The sequence below is a fragment of the Camelus dromedarius genome, chromosome 10, assembly GCF_036321535.1.
Source record: "Camelus dromedarius isolate mCamDro1 chromosome 10, mCamDro1.pat, whole genome shotgun sequence".
Lineage (NCBI taxonomy): Eukaryota > Metazoa > Chordata > Mammalia > Artiodactyla > Camelidae > Camelus > Camelus dromedarius.
Window position 1 is genome coordinate 37102786 of NC_087445.1, and position 22392 is coordinate 37125177.

Consider the following 22392-nt stretch of genomic DNA (forward strand, 5'->3'; position numbering starts at 1 on the left):
AGCTCACAATCTACAGGTGCAGGGGACGCGGTGCAGGGAGGCAGATAGACAAGCACGCTACCAAAGAGACAGCGTGACGACACTGGTTTATACAGAGTGTTGTAGAAACGTGGGCTATGTGAGGAATAACTGAGTCTAACAGGATCACGGTGTGTGTGGTTTCTGACAGGATTTTTTTACAAGAGAAGATTTTCAAGCTGAGATCTGAAGTGTAGGTTTTTGCCAAAGAGTAGAGTTAGGAGAGGTCGGAATTTCAGCAAATGTTAAAACAGGACACAAACACATCCAGTGGGGTATGTCATTATGGGAAATCGCAAGTAGCTTACAATGGGTGGAACATAAGATCCACAGGCATTATGAAAGGAGGGGAAAGCTAGAAAAACAACAGATGAGAAGATATGGGAGGTCTTCAGATTAGCAGTGAAACAAAGAAGAGGCTGAGTCCCATCAAGAAGGTTTATCACCAGAAACTAATGCAACACTGTAAATCAACTATATTTCAATTAAAAAAAAAGATTATGCTATCATGAGAGGAACCTATTAGTTCTGACCAGCAACAGTAAAGTTTGCTGACTTGGAGACTAAAATGCCAGTCAAGCATTTGCAACCCAGCGTTCCTCCCTACACGTAAAAGGACCTAAGAGATCTCATCAGAAAGGTGGATGTTCCCCATTCATATTCCTTTGTTTACAGGAACTGTCCCACTCCCTGAACAGATAGCTCTGACGTGGAATGGGCTCTTTTCTAAAAAAGACAGAGCTCCTAGCTTGAATTGGAAAATAAGTCAGATAAATAAGACAGGCAAATACCAAGACGGTTTCACTAAAATTTGTTCTATTCCCCCAATATTATTTTTTTGACTCCATTATTGTCTTGATTGACGAAGTGCCTTTTCATTAACAAGCATGACAGAGTTCAGGGTCACAGCCAACTTGTGTCAAGTCATTTCATAAGTTGAAAAGAGGGCAGATGTTTAAACTGTAACTGTTTTTCATACAATCTATTCTTTAAAAGGCAGAGAAAATGCTGAACAACATGTTCAGTTGAGGGCATGTGAAAAATGGCAAGTCAACACAGTCCAAAATTAACTGATCATGAATTTGGTATTTGTATTTTGGATGGTCTTCTATTTGATTAGCTGAGTCTATCAGTAGTAAAAAGTTTGAATAATTGGGCTAAACAGGTTAGAGCATCCAAAGAAAACAATGAGATGTTCCTGATACACATATAACCTGCCTAGAGAAAGTTTAACATCTTTTTCAAGTCACACAATTTGAACAGAGGGCTGTCAGCCTATGAGGTTATAAATTTGCTGCTTCCTACTTCAGGGCTCCCTGGATGAAGTTTGTCTATAACCTTCAACTAACAGAGTTGTTACTTATCTCATGGAAGAGTTATGAGCTCAATGATGGGAAATTTCATGTCATGGTTACCCCAATGCACTGGATGATGGTGCAATGATCAAAAAAGATGCCAGTGATGACAATTGAACGTCCCTTTGCCTTCCCAGCCTCCTTCATATATTCTCAGGCATAGGATGACAAAGGGAAGTCCACGAGTCACATGAAGAAAGACTGTAGCCATGGGTACACGATCAGGAGCGCCTCTGTTTGTCTTCACCCCTACCGCCATGCTATCACCCTGTCCTACTTCTTCCTCATGTTGTTCCTGTGAATTCCTCCACCATCTTACTGCTAACTACTGTCTTCCCCCCAAAATTCTGCTGATGATTAATCCCAGCTGAACCAGGGTTCAGGCAAAGAGTCTGTGTTTAAACAGTTGTTGAATGAAATAATGACCCTCAAGTCCTCTAAGGTAACAGAATTTTAGGGGAGTATTTTTTGAATGAAATAATGCTTCCTTATGTGGGGAGAAAAGAGCCAGGGTTTTGGAGTCACATCAGCCGAGGTTTGTATCTGGCTGTGCCACTAACTGGCTGTAAAACCAGAGCTTAACTACTCTGAGGTACCATTTTGTCAACTATAAAGAAGGAAGATAATAATTCCTACTTTGAAGGGTTTTTATGACTATTAAAAGAGATAGTATATATGAAAATGCTAGTACAGTGCCTGGAACATACTAGGACCTCAATAAATGTGCATTTCTCTCTTCTCTGTATTACATGGTATTATTAGGATGATAAATAATAGGGAGTAACTAACCTCTGTTGTGGTTGGATGTCTTAGAAGAGATAGAGATAAACAGCAGTCATAGGAGGGATAGTGTTAGGAATTTGTAAAGGAAATGAATATTTCTATGGTTAATTTTCTTGGTTGGGGTTTAAAAGGAAATTCATGTTGTCTATTAATTATACTTACCAATTGGGTCTAATTGGCAACTACCCCAAAATGAATAAAACAAGCGGGAGTCAAGAGAGAAAAACGGCAGGCATCCTGTCAAAAAATAAAATCTTTGAAATTTCTACAACCCAATGGTCAGATACACATTTTATTAAAGAAGACCGATTACCCAATTTACAAATTTACATGTGTGGTGGCAACCCAAGTTGCATATTCAGATTTATGCAAAGCATCAAACAGCCCTCTCTACCAGCTATACCTTGTTTCATTGCTCCTTTAGTCAAACAGGTCCTTAAAGTAAACATCCTCTTTGCTATAAGAAGTATCCTTCATTATTCTGTTTCAGCCTAGACAACTGCTATAGTGGTTAAGGGGTTAGATAAGTGAATCCCTGTTCAATGTTTGTAACAAGGCTTAGCATTTCATAAATCCTCAAGAAATGTTTATTGTTGCTATACTAATTATAGTTATGTCTTCCCAGACTAAGACCTGGAATCCTCCCTTTCTCCTTTTAAAAACATTTTTCTGATTTCTAGAGATATGTACCTTATTCTCACATGATTAGCTACTTTTGACCTAAAAGAAATACTTTTCCAGAGGCTAATGTACAAACTTCTTTTCTTTTTAAAGGGGACTTGAAACCAATGCCAATGTGTCACTCAACATACCTAATACTGAAGCGATTCCCACATTTCCTTCTCTTCTCTCATCAGTCAAGAAAATGACGAAGTACATAGATAGATAGTCATATATATCACATCTCTATCATATCATATCTATCTATTAATCTATTGTTCTATCTTTCAAAAGTCATCAAAGCCATTTCATTATAATAGATTTCCTACCAATTTGGCTATTCTAGCCCAAACTGGGAGATAAATTTAATGGTAAGTTATGTCTCTGGAGTTGTTAACTTATTAACAAGCTAGTTTTAGCTGACTTAGGCAGGATCTTACTTCAAATCTAGGCTTCAGGAGAATCTGTTTCTGCCTTTTTTTGCTCCTTCCCTTTCTGTCTGAATTCCTAAAACAGCATTTACGGAGGGTCCTACATTCTCAGGTTATGTCTTCCAGCCCTATTTCTCTAGGATCAAGCCAGACTTCTAGAGCAGCCACAACTTGCGGCAGTTGTTGACTGTTCATTGGTCAGGAGGTAGCTGGCTGAGAGGCAATGCAGCATCTCACCCCACTCTTCACAGAATATCACTTGGTAATTTTCAGTGCTCATAACTTGGCAGAGCTGCCTTTAAGTAAGAATGTACTCACTTGGGAAAACACAAAGCAATATCCCTAGAAGCACAAAAATAGAAGGGTTGGGTCTTCTGGATTCTCAATAGTTTGGAAAATAACAAGGCAACAGGAACTACTGTATGTTTTCTGGAAAGTTACTGATTAGCACATTCCTGGGAACTTAAATTCAGCATGGGAGCACACACCTCTCCAGGCCACTCTACCGCTGTGTGCAACAATTAGACCGCTTGCTAAATCCTATGAGCAAAACCTCAAAGAGTCGATAACACAAACCCTCCTGGAAATTTAGCACAGAAGCACTTGTTCAAGGAATCAAGTACAAACTTGGCTTAGCTACATTTTTCCTGCAGAGTGAGTAGCACACAGGTATTTTTAGTTTATTTCTACCCCCATCCCTAGTTTCCAAACCCTAATGAACAAAAGTTAAATGACATTTTAGTGCAGATTAACCAGATCTGTAGCAGATTTGTTGATGGTTAAAAATGGAAATGTCTGAAAATCCAGCATCTGTTAATTGTGATCTCAACTGTCTCAATACTTCCTTGTTCACCCTTCAGGATGCAGTGGAGAAAACGGCCTCAAGGGGAAAATGGAAGAATAAAGGGCTAAGGCTTTTGCAGCAAATGAGGCTGTTACTCTAAAGGCCCTGCTTTTACTCCCTGCTCGGGTGCATGTAGAACCTTTTCTTATTTGAGTTCCTCTGGTGCTGTGTCACATAGAATTAGAAAAGTACCTCCCAATATAAGGTAGTGACAATGCTGAGCAAAGACCAGCAGAATAAGCGTTTAGAGTCCTGAGTTTAGGTAAAAGCTGCATCAGTTAATTCACTGTATGAATTTAGGCAGGACACTTTATTGACCTTTTCCAAGTGGGCTTTCCTATCTGGAAAATAAAGGCAGTGAACTACATGAAATATATTTATATATATACATATATATAACACATATGATAATATATACTTATAGATACATAGAACCCTTTGAGTATGAATAGCTGCTGCTGCCCCATATATGTATCTATATCTCTATGTACATAATAATGTCCCATTTTTCATACTGCACTATATTTTACCTGCACATCACAATAGGGTGATGAAGCATCAATAAAAGGGAAACTGAAATATATATATATTTTCCTTATGATTTTGATGATTGTGTTTCCTAAAAAACTAACCCTAGTTTAATGTAGACCTTATTTATATTTGCAGTGGAAATTCTGCTTATGCAGATTAGGATGAATAATTTAATGAAAGTCAAATAAATGTAATTAGACCACATGCTGTGCACTAAATGTCTAAATATCAAAAGCTTTCACCTGCATGGCTTGCAATCCATTGCCCATATTCCAGTTATCAAAATCCTCCTGAGAATACCTGGGCCACACACCCCTGTGAACATGCCATCCAGAAATGCTTTCTGTCTGAATTCCTGTTGTACTTCATCTCATTAAAGGGCATTTAACACTCACTGCAGTATAATGCGGCCCTTTGCATAGTGAGAGGCAGTGGAGCAGTGGTCGAGGCATGGACGGAGGCAGGCTTCTTGGGTCTGCCACTTATTAGCAGTCTGACCTTGGGGGCTACTACTTGACCTCTTTGTGCCTCAGTTTTCTTTTTGGCCAAGGGGAATAATAATGGCACTCACTTCATAGGGTTGTTGTAGGGATTAAATCAGTTATTTCTTGTAATGTTTTTAGAACAGAACTCAATTGTTAGTGATTGTTAACTTATTTGTAAAACTCTAAGTGCATCAAGTCCACAACTGTGTCTTATTTATCGTGCAATAGAGCTTGTCCATGGTAGGTACACAAGCAAATACTTGCGGAGTAACAGAGGAACTGTCAAGGGGAAGTACGATGGAGAGAGACATCACTATTTATTTTAAATAACAGATATTTTGAATTCTCATTTTTGCCACATTTTGAAAAGCTAAAGACCTTGTGACATGTATTTTGGCTCCATACAAAGTATTTTAAGAGTACAGTAGAGTCAAGAATATAGTGGGGATCTTTTTTTTTTTCCAGTGTGAGCATTACAGACACTATTCAACATGAAACAGCTGTTGAATGAGCTGTGTGTGAGCCTGCTCCAACACAGGGAGTTCTGACTACTTCCGGTTTTCTTTCTTCCTCCATCTCCCTCCCTCTTTCCCTTCCTTTGATAAAAGCTGTATTTGGTCATTGTTAAAAAAGAAATAACATTGATAGCTTTTTAAAAGGTATTAGGTGGAAACTGTCAGTTCTCACCTTACCTCCCCCACCTCAAGTCCTACTCCCTAGAAGCTATAACTAATCATTGTTTACCTGTCCTTTCATATGTTGTATAAGCATACATACATAATTTTTTAAAAACATAAATGTGATCATAAACATACAATTGTACTCTTGTACAGTAGGCTTTGACCCAAGAAAATAACATAAAAATTACTATTGGTATCTTTCCATATGAGCCAAAACAGCTATTGTATTATTCATAATAACTTCAGAGTATTTCACTGTATGTTTGCATAGAATTTAATTAGCCACTTGCTGATGAATCTTTGAATTATTTCCATTTTTATTATTGTAAATAATATTGCAATAAATATGCATAAAATAAATTCCTAGAAGTAAAATTACAGGGCTAAAGGGCACACATTTAAAATTTAATAGGTGTAGACAAGTTATATTCCAAATAAGGTTGCCCATATCTGCACACCCGCCAGTATCTATTTCCATTTACACTTAGTGATGCCAGATATTTTTTAACTTATTTTTTTGTCAGTCTGAGAGGTTAAAAAACATTTCATTGTTGTCTTAGCTTTTATTTCTTTAATTTTCAATGAGGTTGAGCATTTGTATTTTCTTCCCTGTGATATTCCTGTTGATACACTTTGCCCATTTTCTTGCAGGACTTTTCTTTTGAATTTGTGGATGCCCTTTGCTTATTATAGAAATGAGCCCTTTGTCCTAGTTGCAAATATTTTCTTTGCTTTGCCATTTGTTTATATTATTTGCTAATGAGGTTTCTAAACATTGGATTCATCTTCTACAGAGACTTAGTTTGTGTGAAAGGAAAAGTCACCATAGCTCAGAATTTGGGATTATAAAAAGACAAGGGGAAAAGATACTCAGCAAGGCAGAAACAAGGCCAAGAAACTATTCTACACAAAGAGCATCCAGAGAGGAAAGGCGAGGTCTGTTTTCAAAGCGCTTGCCTGTGGTTTCATTAAATCTGTAATGGCAATAGGTCCTCCTAGGCTTGGTTCACTTTATAAAATAGAAAGGAAACCCCAACTGTCTTTAACTCTAACTTTTAGGTTTTATTGAATAGCATGAGCTAAAAACCAAAAGAAAACTAACTAGGGTGGATCAATAATGATACATGTATTTCAGTCTCTAAAACAAGGTGAATGAAACAAGGTGAATTCACCACTTACTAAGAGAGAAGTTCTATCAATCTTTTTATAACTGTCAGTGTCAGCAAATACTTTCAATTATATATTCGCTGGTATTCAGAAGATTTTGAGAGCCCTTCAGCTGTATTTAGCCAAATTATCAGTTATCACTTAGGGGTTATTAAAATGTAGGAATGTCCAACTGGATAACTGGTATAAGAAGGCTTTACAGCCCTTACAACTTCATCTGCTTGTCAGGTCTCCTCAAACATTTCCTCAACAGAGTAAGAGGATGAACTGCTCTTAGCCCCTGAGACAGGTCTCTTGTCCTTTTTCCCCCAACAAGGCCAAGGCCCCATTATAACCTTTCCTTCTCAGGAAGTACTTGAGAGGTGACCAGTATCCATTCTGTTGCCTGCTGCCAAGATTACAGTCATGTGTGGGTCACATGAGAATTCTCCAAGATTATTCTTTGAAACATTAATATCAAGAGCATAATGTCATAGAAACACAGAATCTGTGCTATTTATTTTTAATATTTAGGGATTTAAAATGTTACCAAATGATGTGCAACAAAATACGTAGCTAAGGATCCCCTATGGAATGCACATAAATTATGCACAGCACAGCATATGTAATTACTTTGAGGCTAGCTAAGAGGATCTGTTTGAGATGACCTACTAAACCAGGATTGTCTAAAATAACCTACATAAATTTAGACAGCTTGTCTCAATCCAATTTCAAGGGGAAATTACAATTTCCAGAGCCGATGCCAGACTTGTCAATTACATAGCACCAAGTAACTCACAGGTGAAAAGTGAAAGGGCAAGATATGAAGCATATGCTACAGGAGTTATTTACGAATAACGCTCCCCAACGAACATACTGGAAGGTATAGGTGTATCTTATTTATGAACAGCAGATATGTTTTATCTTATGTCAATTCCTGCTGGTTCTTTTTTTTTTTTAAATGGAGGTACTGGAGATTGAATCCAGGACCTCGTGCATGTGCTCTACCACAGAGCTATTCACCTTCCCCCAGTCCAGCCAACTCCAGTTAATTCTTAATAACCATCTGGAATGTTATGCTGAAAAGGTATGGCAAAAAAAACTGCTAGCTGTGCCCTAATATCCATTCCTCTCTTCCTTCATAGTGGTAGAATTTTAGCTCTTTGCCCAGGATAAAGATTAGATTTTTAAATCCCCTTTTTGCTAAGAGTGAACATGTGACCAAATCTTGACTCGCAGGATATGAGCCAAAATACTGTATGTGACTTCCTTAGTGTGCCTATAAAGGGAAGGCTTATGGTTCTCCCCTGCTTCTTTTTCCTGATTCCTTCTGGCCAGAAGGTAGATATGATGGTGAGCTCCCATGGACCATGAAAACAGGGGTGGGCACAGCAAAAGAAAGAAGAAGGACTGAGTCCTCAAGACTGTGAGACTACCACATCAGATCTGGACTCATGTTCAGAATAACATATGAGTAAGGAATAAACTCCTACCTCATTTAGGCATCCATCGTTTTGAGTCATTGCTACAGTAGCAGAATCTGCATCTTAATGGATGCAAAATGGTTCTAAGCTGTACCAAGACTCAGTGGGAAAAGTGTCATGCTAGGTTTGCAGTGTCAGCCATGGGCAAGGAACCCCATGGTCTCATGCCAACTTTAACCTCTTACTGTTTGGATATCTAACTTACTCCAAAATGGAAAATTCTCCAAGGAAACAAAATGCTCATGTAACTCATACCTTAGACCTTTCCTCTGCCACCTGCCTCCCTCTCTGTGCTATTGTTGACACTCAGGCTTGGCCTCTTTATATTTGGTATAAATATCAAGAAATGAGACTTACTTAATCATAATAAGAATAAAAATAAATAATACCTGTAGTATTTATGATATAGTAATGAGACTTACTTAACAATCATAGTAAGAACCAAAATAAATAGTACATGTAATATTTATGATATATGATTTATTTATATATAAATGATTACAATCCTTTAAAACAGTCTCCCAGGAAGCTATCTGCTTATTTCAATAATTCTGCTGTTGCTAAAATATTTTTGGATTTTTTTTGGAATTGTAAATGCACACATTTCTTATAATAACAAATCACTTAAATTTCTTTTATGCCAAATCAACAACTCTTTATTGGGCACTTACTGTGCATACCATTAACATTAGTTTTGGAGTCAGAGAAAATTTGTTGATAAATAGTAAGGATTTAATAGTAAGGATGACAATAGTACTCCTTAGTTAATCTATGTCAATTTCTAGGGTAAGTTGGCTTCATAATTTAACAATAGAAAAATACTAATATGTATAAGGGGTCTATTACAGTCCAGGGAAATGAGAGGCACAAACCAGAAATGAAATGTAAATTTTTAAAAAACACTGCTTTATGGTATTTTATGTCATGAATTTATTCATTCACTCAAGATTTATATTACTGCCTACTTCCTTATTTCCAAAATAAGTCTCAGTAATTTACAGATGAAAAATTAGAGGTCTCTTTGTATTCAATTTTGAACTCTTTATTCTCCTGGAACCTTGGTTTATTAAAATATTCCCTGCACAATGAATTCTAGTGAGTAGGCTCTCCAGGGGCTTACAGGTAGAGCAACCATATTTCGGGCCTCTGCCTCTACCCCCAAGTCAGCTAATAACTGTGGACTGGAGGATTTCTCTGAGCATAAAAGACTCTGACAGGAGAGCTCCCCAGCATTGAGCACATTTCTGGAGTCACTGAGGCTGAAACATACAAAGCAGTGGTGATAAGAGCAGGTGCTGCTGAACTAGATATTCTGATCTGATTTACTTCTTGAGTCAGTTCTGCCTGTTAAGCAGGTCGGTGTGTCTCTTCAAATGAAAAGTAGCTTCCTTAGAGCCATGATGGCAGAAAGGTCAATCAAGCCCATTTACAGTTTTCAAATACACTGGGAGCTCTAACCACAGATGATGACTTTGTTCCTCACCCAGAAGAGAACAGATTCAGAACAAATGAAATTGGATATGAGGAAGAACTTTCCAAGAGCAAGTGATTTAGGATCTGAAGGACTTGCCACGGCTGACATCCATCCTATGCTGTTGACTGAGGATACTAAAGTCTTCACAGGTTGTTAGATATTTTAAATCTCAGTGCTGGCCCACTACTGCTGCCGCTTCTACGTCTTTAAATAAGGACAGAGTATCTTGGAAGGTTATGGCCCTGCCAAATCAGGTGTGGGCTATTGGAAAGATTTGAATTAAAAAAAGAAAATCAAAAAAACATACTCGAAGTAGTGTTTCCTAAGGGATGTGACTGGCATTTGGTCCAGGCAAGTCTTCATGTGAAACTGTCCTGCACAAGGTAGAATAGTCACATTCCTGCCTCCTCTCTCATGCCATTCCAGAGAAGTAGAAATTGTGTCAACCAACCCCCCTGATACTTTAAAATGTCTCCTCTAGAAGGGAGCGTCACCCTAGTTGAAAACTGCCATAGCCGTGTCTAAGATTTATCACCAAAAAATGGTGGTAAAGGAACTAGGATATAAATGATACAGTTATGAGTACTTTTCCTGATTATGGAGATTTCATTGAAACAAAATGCTTTAAATTGATGACTATCAACTCACAGAGATGATCGTTTTAAAATAAAATCTCTTAGAACTAGTATGACTTTACCTGCAATGAATCATCACTCTGTGCATTAGCCTGTTCATAGGGCTCATGTACCAAATAACTCAGTGCAAAGGGGAAATGTCTATTCCTACAATAAAGAATAACTTATCAGGGATAACATTCTGTGCGACTAGGAGACATAATTATCATTATTATTTTTGTTAGTTTGTGTGAGTATGCACACAGTCATATGAACAGGTATGCTGGCTTAGGGACTGCATAATAAAACATCTGGGTTTCCCCCCCTCCCACCCAGAGAACTCTAAATAGCAATATCCTCCAATACCAAATTTGATTGTGTTTTATGAATTCTGCGATCATTTCTGCTACTTGTTTACTTAGAACTGCCAAGCCCATTTTAACCTGCGACTTTAGAGAAAAGTATTCTTGGTGGCTTCATTAGATGAGGCTACGTTCAAATGTCAGTTGTTACTCTGGGGCAAAGAAAGTGCAGACCATCAAATCCTCTTCCAAGCAAACCCTGATAATAGTAAAATCGCTGGTTACACAAATCTAAACCTACCCAGACGTCCCCATTAATTAGTACTCCAAACTTGTGTATCTATAAAGACTCCATGGGACATAGTCCCTTAGACTGGATTTGGTCAGATGTAGATTTCACTTTATTGTATGAAGATGACAAAGAAAATTCTCGCCTCATAATGAAATTGCCTACAACCAAAGTTGATGTTCACAATATAATTAGAAATATAATTTGAATAAAACTTTGCATTCAGCCAAACCTAAAATAAAATTCAAACACTAAAGAGTAACACTTTAATCAAATAGAGCCCCAAGAGAACTACATTTCTGTTCCTTTCCTCCAATCTCCTTTTTAAAGAAAATGGTAAATTATAAGAAGAAAATCTGATATTGGCCCAAATCTAAACTTGTAAGATATATTCTGGGTCAATTCACATTTAGCCTGAATTCAAACACCTCCACCAAAGAGAGTTCTCAGCAAATCTAGGTAGCATTCAAATGATTGCTCCAAGACACTAGAACAGCTTGACTCCCCAAAGAAATATTAAATTTTCTCCCTTTCACTCTTTACTCAGACAGGAGGAACAATTACTGTTTAGAATATATTTACAACAGTATTGAAAGAGTAAGAGTTTTCTGGCTCCTGCTGCACCCATGTACTCTGCTCTACCTCCCACTATACAGGAGGGCACTCCCTCTGTTCTCCTAAGGCATGTTCTCCCTTTATGTACTGAACCTCATCAACTCCCTCCCTCTCAAGGACTTTATTCCAATCCCCTCAAGATTAGCCCTCAGTTCCTTTCTCTTTGTGTAAAAATTTACTCCTTACTCCCTAGGAGCTCCCACTAGCCCCCTTCCTTTAAGAACACACTGGTGTCTGTAAGGATGACTGTGCAGCATCCTTGATGTGTCTGTTCCTTGCCCTGAATGCCCAATTCATTAGCAAGCCCTCTTGAGCTCTACCTTCAAAATATATCTTAGGACCAATATTGTATGATTCCACTTACATGAGGTACTAAGAAGAGGCAAGTTGATAAAGACATAAAGTTAGATGGGGCTTATCAGGGGCTGGAGGAAAGGAGTAAAGGGGAGTTAGTGTTTAATGGGTAGAGAGTTTTGGTTTGGAGTGATGCAAAGTTCTGGGGATGGAGAGTGGTGGTGATTACCCTACAGTGTAAATGTACTTCAGGACACTGAACTGTACACTTAAAAATGGCTAAAATGGTAAATTTTATGTTATGTATATTTTACCACATTAAAAAAGATTAAGAAAAAAATATATATATTTGAATATAACCACTTTTTACTACCTCTAATGCTGACATCCTTATTCAAAAACACTGTCATCTCTCACCTACATTTCAGCACTAGCCTATTGAAACATCTCCCTGCTTTTAATCTTGCCCCCTACCTCGGTCTGATCTCTGCACACAACAGCAGAGCGATGTTTTAATCCATTAGGGAGATCCTGTACCTTGCCAGATCAAAACTCTGTTGCAGTAAAATCCAACTCTTTACAAAGATCATGATCTTCATCAAATACCAGAGCCTTTGTTCCTGCTCACACTCCCCAGAACCCCTTTCCAGTGGTGGCTCTTACTTCATTCGGGTCTCTGCTTACACATCACATCCTCAAAGAGGCCACTCCAGCCCATCTAATCTAAGCCATCCTCATAACACACATGTGTGCGTGCATGTAGAAACACATACCCACGACACACACACACGCCTCCCTCTGCTTTATTTTTCTTAACAGCTCTTTTATTACCAGACATCATGTATTTACCCATTTACTTACTTACTTATTTCTCCATTTGCCCCTCTTGACTTAAGCTCAATGAATTGTCTACTGCTACTTTTCTAAACCTTAACTATGACTAGTACATAATAGAAGTTCAAGAAATATTTGTTTACTAAAGACATGGTGGGGATTGTTTGAGGCTTTTCACGTTCAATTTGAGGTTTAGAAAATCACAGGTGGAAGAGTGCTCCTAAGCAGGTAATCACTCATGTCTGAAAGGATTCTGCTTAACAAACAGAGAAGTTCTTCAGCAATCAATGACAATACTTCCAGGAGGACTGCTGACAGCAGGAATGAGTGGAGGGTGGGGAGAGATGAGATAAGGGATGCCAGAATGCTGAGAAAAGTCCGATGTGCTGGTGCCTGTAATATGTCATTATTAGTAACTGGCATGTTGATGAGAGAGGGCTTAAAGGTCTCCTGAGTAGGATTTGCTCAATAAAGGAAAATATTCTTCAGAAGTTTATGTCATTTATGCAAGAAAAAAGACTTGTGGAAAGATTACTGTGGTATGCAGGTCACCCCAAAGTGCTGAGGAGGAACTTTAATGAGTGTATTCAGACTTCTCCAGGGTCATCCCAAGTGTAATAGGTGGTGAGCAGTATTCCTGTGATACAGCGGTAGAGGGTCTAATTTTCAGGAGACTAAATTGGAGCCTCATGAAATTGAGTTCCACTGTTGTATTTTAGGTTTCTTCAACTTTTGAAGAAGGAAATGAAAAAGTAAATGAGATTTTTCAAATGATTAGAGAATAAAAACTTATTTTTAATATACATTGCTGCTAATTATGATACAGAGAAAAAAATCATGTTCAGATTAGACAGCAGAGTTACATGAAAGGTTAATAGTCTTACACCTGCTGTGCTCTATTTTAACCAAGTCAATCTTTTCCCCCTCTTTCTCAGTCAGTCCTACGCTAGAGGCTCCTGGGTTCTCAGTGGGCACTTTGCTTTGCTGCTCACTGAATGGAGATCTCAAGGTCCTGCTCTACTTCCTGGAGTGTGGGTCACTCCTTAAATTCTGAGGAACTTGCTGCTCCTTCCCTGCCTTGTGGGGTGAATGCAGTAAAAAAAGAAACAGAGTAACTCATGAGTCACTCACTTGGAGGGTGACCCACCATCTTGGTTTGCCTGGGATGAAGGGGTCCAGGGACATGAGACTCTCAATGAGAAATCTAAGAAAGTCCCTGGGAAACTGGGACAAGTTGGTCACCCTCCCACTACAGAGTTCAAGAATAGAACTGGTAGAAGAGCTGACTCATGGCATCATTCACTAGAGCTTGTGGCAAATTCTTGGGCCCATGACCTCAGGAATCTTCTCTGGGCATCTTTAACCCTCTTCTGCCCATTTAATTATTTGTACTGAATGGGAGCCTGTGAATTCCTATTAAGCCTCAAATAGAGTCCTCAAAGTGAGGAGGAACATTACTTATAAATCATGATGATTACAATGACTCTCTTCCTCTCTCTGCCCTCATCCTGTTCCAGTTACTTTCACTTAACCCAACCTAGGGGCTCAGCCTCTATCCTAGATCTGAGGCCTCATCCTGTCTGTGGACTGGAAACATTTCAGGAGTTGCAAGCCAGCTTTTCTGACCTCGTGCCCCTGGGGACCTGGGTCTATGCTTATCCCCTACGTGACACTCTAGACCCTTGACTGGGACTCCACTTGTCAACGTGCCTGCCTGCCACCACCTGCCTTGATATTCTTGCAAGGGTCCAACATCACAGGAGTTGCATGGGGCGTCTGCATGGGGTCCTGGCTCCTCCAGCAGCCCGGATGTCCTGACCATCAGCCTTGGCCTGCCCTTTGACTCTGTGCTGCTGGGCTCTGCTCCTCACTGAGGTCTGACCACAGCTCCTGAGCCTCCCCTGCAGGGCCATCCACGCAGACAGCACCTCTGTGAGCTTTGGAGAAAGATGCTCCTCCAGGCACATACATTACAAAAGGGAGCTCTCTCTGAGATAACCAATTAGAAAAAAGTATTCTTTCCTCGAGCAGCCCATAAGGCACAGGGCTTTCAAACAGAGCCATGCTGGGTTTTAACTCCTGCTGGCACCACCTTAGCTGAGTGTGTAACTTACACAACCATGCACCTAGCTCTCCTCCTCACACTAATGACTATCCTGCGCAGCGGCCACCAAGACCCCGGCACAATGGCATGCTTTGTGTGTCTGGACAAATTTAGTCTCATTACTAAGCACTGAACTTGACCCTGCATTTGCTCTTTGTCTACCCTCCTCCCACCATCTTCAGTTTTCAGATTATTCCTATTTAGGCTCATTCTTAAACTGCTGTATATAAAAAAAGTCATGCTATATAGCCTATAAAACCCTACATAGGTATTATTAATTATGTAAGATTTGCCTTTTCTATCAAATATGGTAATAAGGTTCAATTCTAGTATAACAAAACCTATCTCTCATTGGCTATAGTGGTTTTGTTGCTTTTCATCTCCACTGGTTTCTGGATGGACTTTCTAGTCTTTTCTACTCTTTTTTTCCCAAAAGATGTTTACCCTGGGATAATACTGTGTTTTCTCTTTCCAAAGATAGTTGAAGATTCTTAGATAGAAGAGAATTTTCTAATACACTTTCAGGCCTATACCCAAATGTATTATTCCAGACCTCTCTGTGAAAAAGATGAAGATATGAAAAATGACTGCTTAAATAGTAGTAGTTCCTAAAAGGTGGAACCAGAAAAGAGAGCCTAGGAAAGAGAAGTTGTAGTCCAACAGGTTGACACCCCAGTTCTGGGAGAGAGCGGGTAAGAGCAAGCAAAATCCATCCGGACAAATGCAGAGAAAATACTAGAGATGAGAAAAGTCATCTGGACATGTTGAGTCACGTGACACTGAACTTCTGAAAACTTACATAGCCAAAGAGAATTTTCTGTTATTTGGAACTGCAGGCTTTGTAAGCTCAATCAATTAAATCCAAGTTCCCCTGATGGAACATACAATTACCACAAAGCTTGAGCCTGCCATGGAGCCAGGTGTTACTTTGTGAAAGCAAATCGAATTTTACTTTGTGAGGAGGGACAGTATATTATTTTCATAGTTCTATAATATTAAATGCAAGCCATTTAATGACTTGGGCGGGGCACTGCTATTTTTATAATGCTACCTCTTCATAGCTAAATGTGTACATAATAAATAAAGCATAGAACACATAAACACTTAGGAGATAATTTTAGTGTAACCATGGGATATGTATTGTGTGGCACCCATAAATACACACATATTTTTAAATATGTGTGTATCTGGAGACAATGAATGAATAATACGTAAAATTAAAAGAATTAAAGTTTCAGCAAGATGGTTACTCATCATGCTTTAGTTGAGAGAACGTCAATTCCCTCGAAATGCCTTTGCACAGCCAGAACTATGTAAAGATCAAAATCTGATTTTCTCTTTTTTTTTTAACCACCAAACATAGTTTAATAAATAGAAAAAAATTCTCCAGGGTGCCTTTCCTCCTTAGACTATTGAGGATGGAGGAAAAGTCTGGAAAGAGAAGCTTATCTGCATTCCTAAACCTCATATGGGGTTGAATTTTTTCATGCATAATAACTGAGCTTGAGTCCATTAATTGTGCAATCATTTCTCATGCCTCTGATTGTCCTCCTCTAGTTGACTTCCTCTAATTCAAGCCCCTGGCCTGATAGAAATGATGATCTGTGTTCGAAATCTGCTCAAGTTTACTCCCTTTCAGCATATTTCCTATGAGGCACGAGTGGGAACAGTATCGACTTACTTGTGTTTATCTTCTGGAGTGAAATGTGCTTTTCCAGTTGTCTCCTAAGTTTCACCTCTGCTCCATATTTTCCAGTGGTCCCATTGTCAGCCAGAATGAAGTGGGAATGCATGCTGTTGAGGACCGTGAGCTTGCTCATGGGATTGGACATGGTCTGATATGGCCGGACAACCTGCAGAATTTCAAAAGGAAGGGGCAGAAGTCAGAGAAAAGAGAGCGAAATATGAAAAGGAGAACCAGACAGACAGGAAAAAGAGAAAGGTAATCAACTCTTCGGTGCAGCAAAAGTATAATCTATATCCTCTTCCTAACACTACTTTGGGTAGAATCAAGATTTATAGTAAATGTTCCATTCAAACTAAGATTACACTTAAAGGTCTATGTATTTATTTATTTTCTGGATTCATAATGAAAGTAGACCTTGTGTTTTCACTGTTCTCAAAAACTGGCATGTGAATGATTGTTTTTTGAAGCTGACCGTTTTACATGCTGATGAATCCAAAACAATTTTTAAATTTAGGTATTTTGTTTCTTTCTCTCTCCTCTCCATCATGTCCGTACTCTAACAGGGACAGAAGAGCAATCACAATGCTGGAGTATGGTAGGGGTGGGAGATGGGAGAGGGGGGTGATCTTTTCTGTCAAGCTCGTTTGGCAGTCTGAAAGTCTGTTATTTAAAAATCTACACTGTTCTTATTAGACACCTTAAGTGGAAATGTTGAATGTAAAATAAGTCTCATGAGACAAATATAAATCAGGCCCAAAATGTTTATCTCGTCTTATTTTTTTGTTGCATTATTTTAATTTCATGGTGAATTACATGACATAAAACAGAACAATTCTTAGTGTGGCCTTTCAGAGTTTTTATGTAAAAAGAAAAGCAAAACCTATTTTGAGCTGGCTGTTTTATATACATTATTTATATTCCTTGCAACAATCCTGCAAGTAGATGTTATTATGTTTATTTTCTAAGTGAAGAAATAGAAATACAGGTTAAGTAGATTTTATAAAAGTTTACTATACACAGAACCAGAATTCATACCCAGGTCTGCTGGATTCTAAAATCAACGTTTATTCCCTTTTCCCAAGCTGCTTAGCCACAATGGAAACAAGAGATGTGTTGGAAATCTACTCTTAAAGTATGTAGGTAGAAATTTCACACAAGACTATGAAAAGGAACATTCAACAAACTCACTGTTACATGTTCCCCATACAGTTATCTCTGTACTGAATCACTGAAATTGACAGGACAGAAATAAATGCTAACAGGTTTTTATTTCTGTGCCTTTATGCAGTGTGTACATTAATTATGGAGCTGAGATGCTCGTGTTCATCTTAAGTATATAATAACTCACCATGAAAAGCTGTAGTAAGACTTGAGTAGTTTGCTAAAGGAATTACAAAGCGATTTAGTAAAGGTAGCTGTCAACTGGAAAGATCTCATAAAAGCCCTATTTTAGACTTTGATGGTGATTTCAAAACCCTACATTTCTACGTCCCTGGCAAACAGAATCTACTCAATAAATAGTGAAAGAATTAATTTAAAAAAACTTGAGACAGATATGCTTTTGTTCAAAATTGCAAAAAAAAAAAAACCCTTTCTTGTCTGAATTGTTTGGGAATTGATCTAATCTAAATTTAAAATGTATAATTCTGAGCTTTTGAAATACCCTTCAGTCCTTTCAATACATGTGCCTATTAGTTAACGTGGCATTAATATGACATTAATTCATAGCTTATTTCTAGCTGGCTCTGATTGATAAAGGAAGCCCCTAACTTTGTGATTACTGACTGTTTCCAGTAATCACATGGAGCAGGATTCAATTACTCCCTTGTCTAGATGAGTGAATAAGAAGTCCCCCTAAACAGAGAGAGAGTGGTTGGCAAACCCCATCCTGAGTTCTTTATCACTGGAAGAGTAGGTCGCTTGTGGTTAAAATTCCCATTTTGTTGTTACTCATTTTTGATCATAAAACATTCATTCTACAGCAGAGAGCAAGTTAATAAATATTAATGCTTTGTTGAAAGAGGCTTAGCAGAAAGACTTTCTCCTATTCTTAAAGTGCCTCTGCATTGTACTTTTGAACAAAAGAAAAAGCTTTAGATTACTTTTCCTAACAGCATCTCCCCAAGGCTTCATGCCAAGAAGGAGGAAACCCCACAGCAGTTCTGTGAGAGGCATGGGACACTGGATTTTCTAGAGGTTAAACTATATATGATGGTGAACCCCAGGCACTTGTTCTAGCTGAGACATGGGACATGTTTTCTAATTCCTGGGAACCTAATTAAAAACCATCAGTGAAAGTGACATTTTCAAATGAATAGAGGAGTGAAACGACTCTGGGCCAAGTTGATGTACTCATCACCATCTGAGAATAAAAGAACATAATTAAATCACCCGACTATATTCTATATATGTTTCCCCCACTACAGGACTCTAAGGACATGGGTGCTTCAGTCTTCTGAGTTTTAACCTTCTTTTCTTGTGAAACATGGCACGCCAGCTCTTTGGGAATACTGTACATTTCAATCAGTCCCAGTAAGAGGGTCAAGTTTACAGTGTCACTCATGAACTTTAATTCCTCCATATTAACTGCTCCTCATTTCTTCTGATCTTATGTGAAGGTAGGTTAAAGGTGGCCATATTTGGCAGAGATTTTTGTCTGCTGAATAACAGAGGATATAAACCTGAAAAATAAGTAAAATGTCCTAATTTATCTTATAGTCATCATTGGAGGAAGCTATGCTAAATCTTGGAACAATCCTGAAGGTCTGAGCCACAGAAATCTGCTTGAATCCCAATCCTGTCAGTAGCTGTGTGAATTTGAGTCTCACATTTTAAATCTGTAAAAGGGAAATGATAAAACCACTTACCTCATGGGGGTTAGATGAGATTATATGTGCAAAGTACCTGGCACCATGCCTGGCTCTTAACAGGCAATCTATAAATGTGAATTCCTTCTCAAGCTCTGCTTGATTTTAGCAACTATAAACTGATTTTCCAACTGCAAACTAGTGACCAAAATGAAATAACGAGAGACAAGTAATTGGCTTTTGTTTTACACGAGGATTTAAATCAATCAACATAAGAAAAGAAAAAAATATCAGTAATCAGTAAAATATGCAAAGTGTTTTTTCTTTGCATATCCCCCCAGGTTATTCAGGAGGGTGATGTTCTCGAAATACTTGTTGATTAACTGAAAAGTTGGAAATAACTTTCCAAACGCTTCAGAGGAAAGTGTTTTGGTCTAACTTGCCTACAAAATCCACTTAATATTCTTCATAATAAATGTACCAGCGGCCTATTTTTGTTCAAGTTACAATCTGCATATCTGCAAAAGATTTGCTGATCTTCCTGTTATGTTTTTCAAATAGAGAAAAATAATGTCTTTGTATTTCATGAATACAAATGAATTTTCCCTCTGATAAAATTCTGGAGGTAATGAATTCACTTACACTGCTAAGAGCTCATAAAAAGAGGACTTTTTTGGAAGTGTGTGTGTGTGTGTGTGTGTGTGTGTGTGTGTGTGTGTGTGTATACGCACATGTGCTAAGTGCATAGTAAGAACCACTGTGACCTGTTCATGACTTGTAGGTATACAGGTTACTCTAGTACATTTCTCAGCCAGTGTTCCCTGGGAGTGTCAAACCCTAATGCCCTGCAGTACCCCTTGCATGTAATGGACCACCTTCTCTCCTAAGAACACAGGATGGTTCAGGTTATGTACTCAAATAATTTTCTGTGTTTTGTAGTTCAAATGAGGAATCTGGGCTGAGAAAGGCTGAATGGTGTCTGAAAGGCCTACATATCGAGTGATCTTCCATGATTGGTAGCTACAAGGGAGTCTACCCCTAGAAGGGAAATTTGCTTAGAAATAGATTTTAGATACTTAGGGTTCTTTGGGTACCATGGGCCATTTCCTCTAAGTAATGACATTTTGCCTCTTTTGCTTGCCCCTCAAGGGTATGTAAGAGACATTTTCACTCACTTCACCCATTTTACACCAGTTTGTATTGGCTGTTTGGTAAAGTTCTGGTTCCAAGGTCACAATGTACCTTGACTCTGCAACAAAGAGGGAATGTAGTGGAAGCTGTTCAAGGATTTAATGAGGCAGAGGTCCTTTATATCAGGCATGTGTAGGGTCATTATCACTGCCAGTAGAAAACTGATTTAGAGACACTGGAAAAATGGAATATCCTTCACATGCTGGGGCCAGAGTGCTGCATTTATCCATCCCTGGATGGGCTTAAACTGATCTAGGACACCTGCTTGACTTTTCCTAGCTACCTTCATGCACGTTCTGGTCTCACCCTAGAGTATTTAGTGAAAAGTCAGGAGATGGGAGTTCAAATTCTAATTCCTCTAATTACGAATTTATGACCTTGGGCAAGTCTTTGAATTCATTCATTCATTCATTCACACACTCCTTCAGAATTTCTCGAGGAAATGTACATGGTAAGTAGTGGGCTGGCTTGAGGAGATACATAATCTTGCATCTAAGTCATATCTCACAATAAATTTTCAAAATATATTTACTGAAAGAAATTTTTTGGATGGTAGTTTTCTCATCTGTAAGGAAGAGAATGTGTCTAGAAATTCTGAAGTCTTTCTACCTCTAAAATGGAGCCCGGAGAGCCTGTATTAAAATACACGTTTGCTTTTTCCAGGTTAGTACAGAACAATGACCTTCCAGATGTGTTGGTTACAAAAAAAAGGTAGCTCATTTATGTCTTGGTGTCTCTTCCATTTTGTCGTGCTTTTTATGATGCAAGGGCAGTTTGGATATCTGTGACTCTTCCTGAACAGAAATGAATTGAGCTCAGTCAGGTTTTTGAGTCATCAGCCACAGGCCTTCTGCAATCCCAGAACTTAATGCCTGGTGAGGTGTGTATCAGCCTTTCTCAGGCAATAGCAGAGTAGGGGACGAGTAGCCTACTGAGTCATTCTTTCCCTCCTAATAGTACTCACTATGATGATAATTTAGGCAGGAAGAAAATGAGCATTCGTTGATCAGTTATTGTCAGCCAGGCACTGCAATAGATACTTTCCCCTGAATTAATCAATTTCATGATTATCTTAAAGACAAAACTGTAGAGGCTCAGAGAAGTGAAGAGTCTTGGTCCCACTAACCACACTGTTCCCTCTAAACCACATGTAGATCTTCAGTTCCTTTACAGACCAGGAGATGGTTAGATGGAAGACAGAAGATCCTGCCTGACTCTAAATTTATAAAGGGTATTATGGTTAGTTTTACTGCTGGACATTTTTGTCCAGCTCAGCCGGGCATTAAAATCCTTCTGACAGCTGATCAGATTATTTCCAGGTGAGTCCTCTAGAACTCTACAGTAGACAGAGATCAGAAAAGGCAGCAGCATGCAGGAAAATGGGGTGTGTGGTTTGAGAAGAGAGAAACAAAAGGAGTGGCAAAGTTCTTTTACGATCAGGCATGTGCTTCTGGAAGGGATGAGGGTATACTGCAGAGATATGGGAAACAACCTCTGTGTCTGAGATAAAGAAACAAGGAGACTGGGAGAATGAACTAAAAAAAAAGAAAAAAAAAAGAAAAAGTAAAAGAAAAAGAAAGATACTGTGTATCCTCAAAACTGTAGTGAGGCCTGAGCTACTGGAGACACTGGCTTGTTATTTCCCATTCAGGCAGCTCAGCTGTAAGTCCAGATATAAAGCAGGGTCATACTGAAACCCAGCTGCTGCCTTCCAGCTCAGCAATTCAAACAAGAAACCAGCATACCCATGGATCCACCTCCAAA

At 38.6% G+C, this 22392-nt stretch overlaps 1 protein-coding gene across 1 annotated transcript in view; it reads right to left on the reverse strand.

Moving 5' to 3' along the window:
* TRPM3 (transient receptor potential cation channel subfamily M member 3) overlaps window positions 1–22392 on the reverse strand; it is a 724277-nt gene that overhangs the window by 195107 nt on the left and 506778 nt on the right. Inside the window, exons 6-7 of the mRNA XM_064490266.1 lie at window positions 16625–16796; window positions 2319–2393 (exon numbers count right to left, since the gene is read on the reverse strand). Coding sequence (XP_064346336.1) covers window positions 2319–2393; window positions 16625–16796 — 247 coding nt within the window. The remainder of the gene's footprint in view (window positions 1–2318; window positions 2394–16624; window positions 16797–22392) is intronic.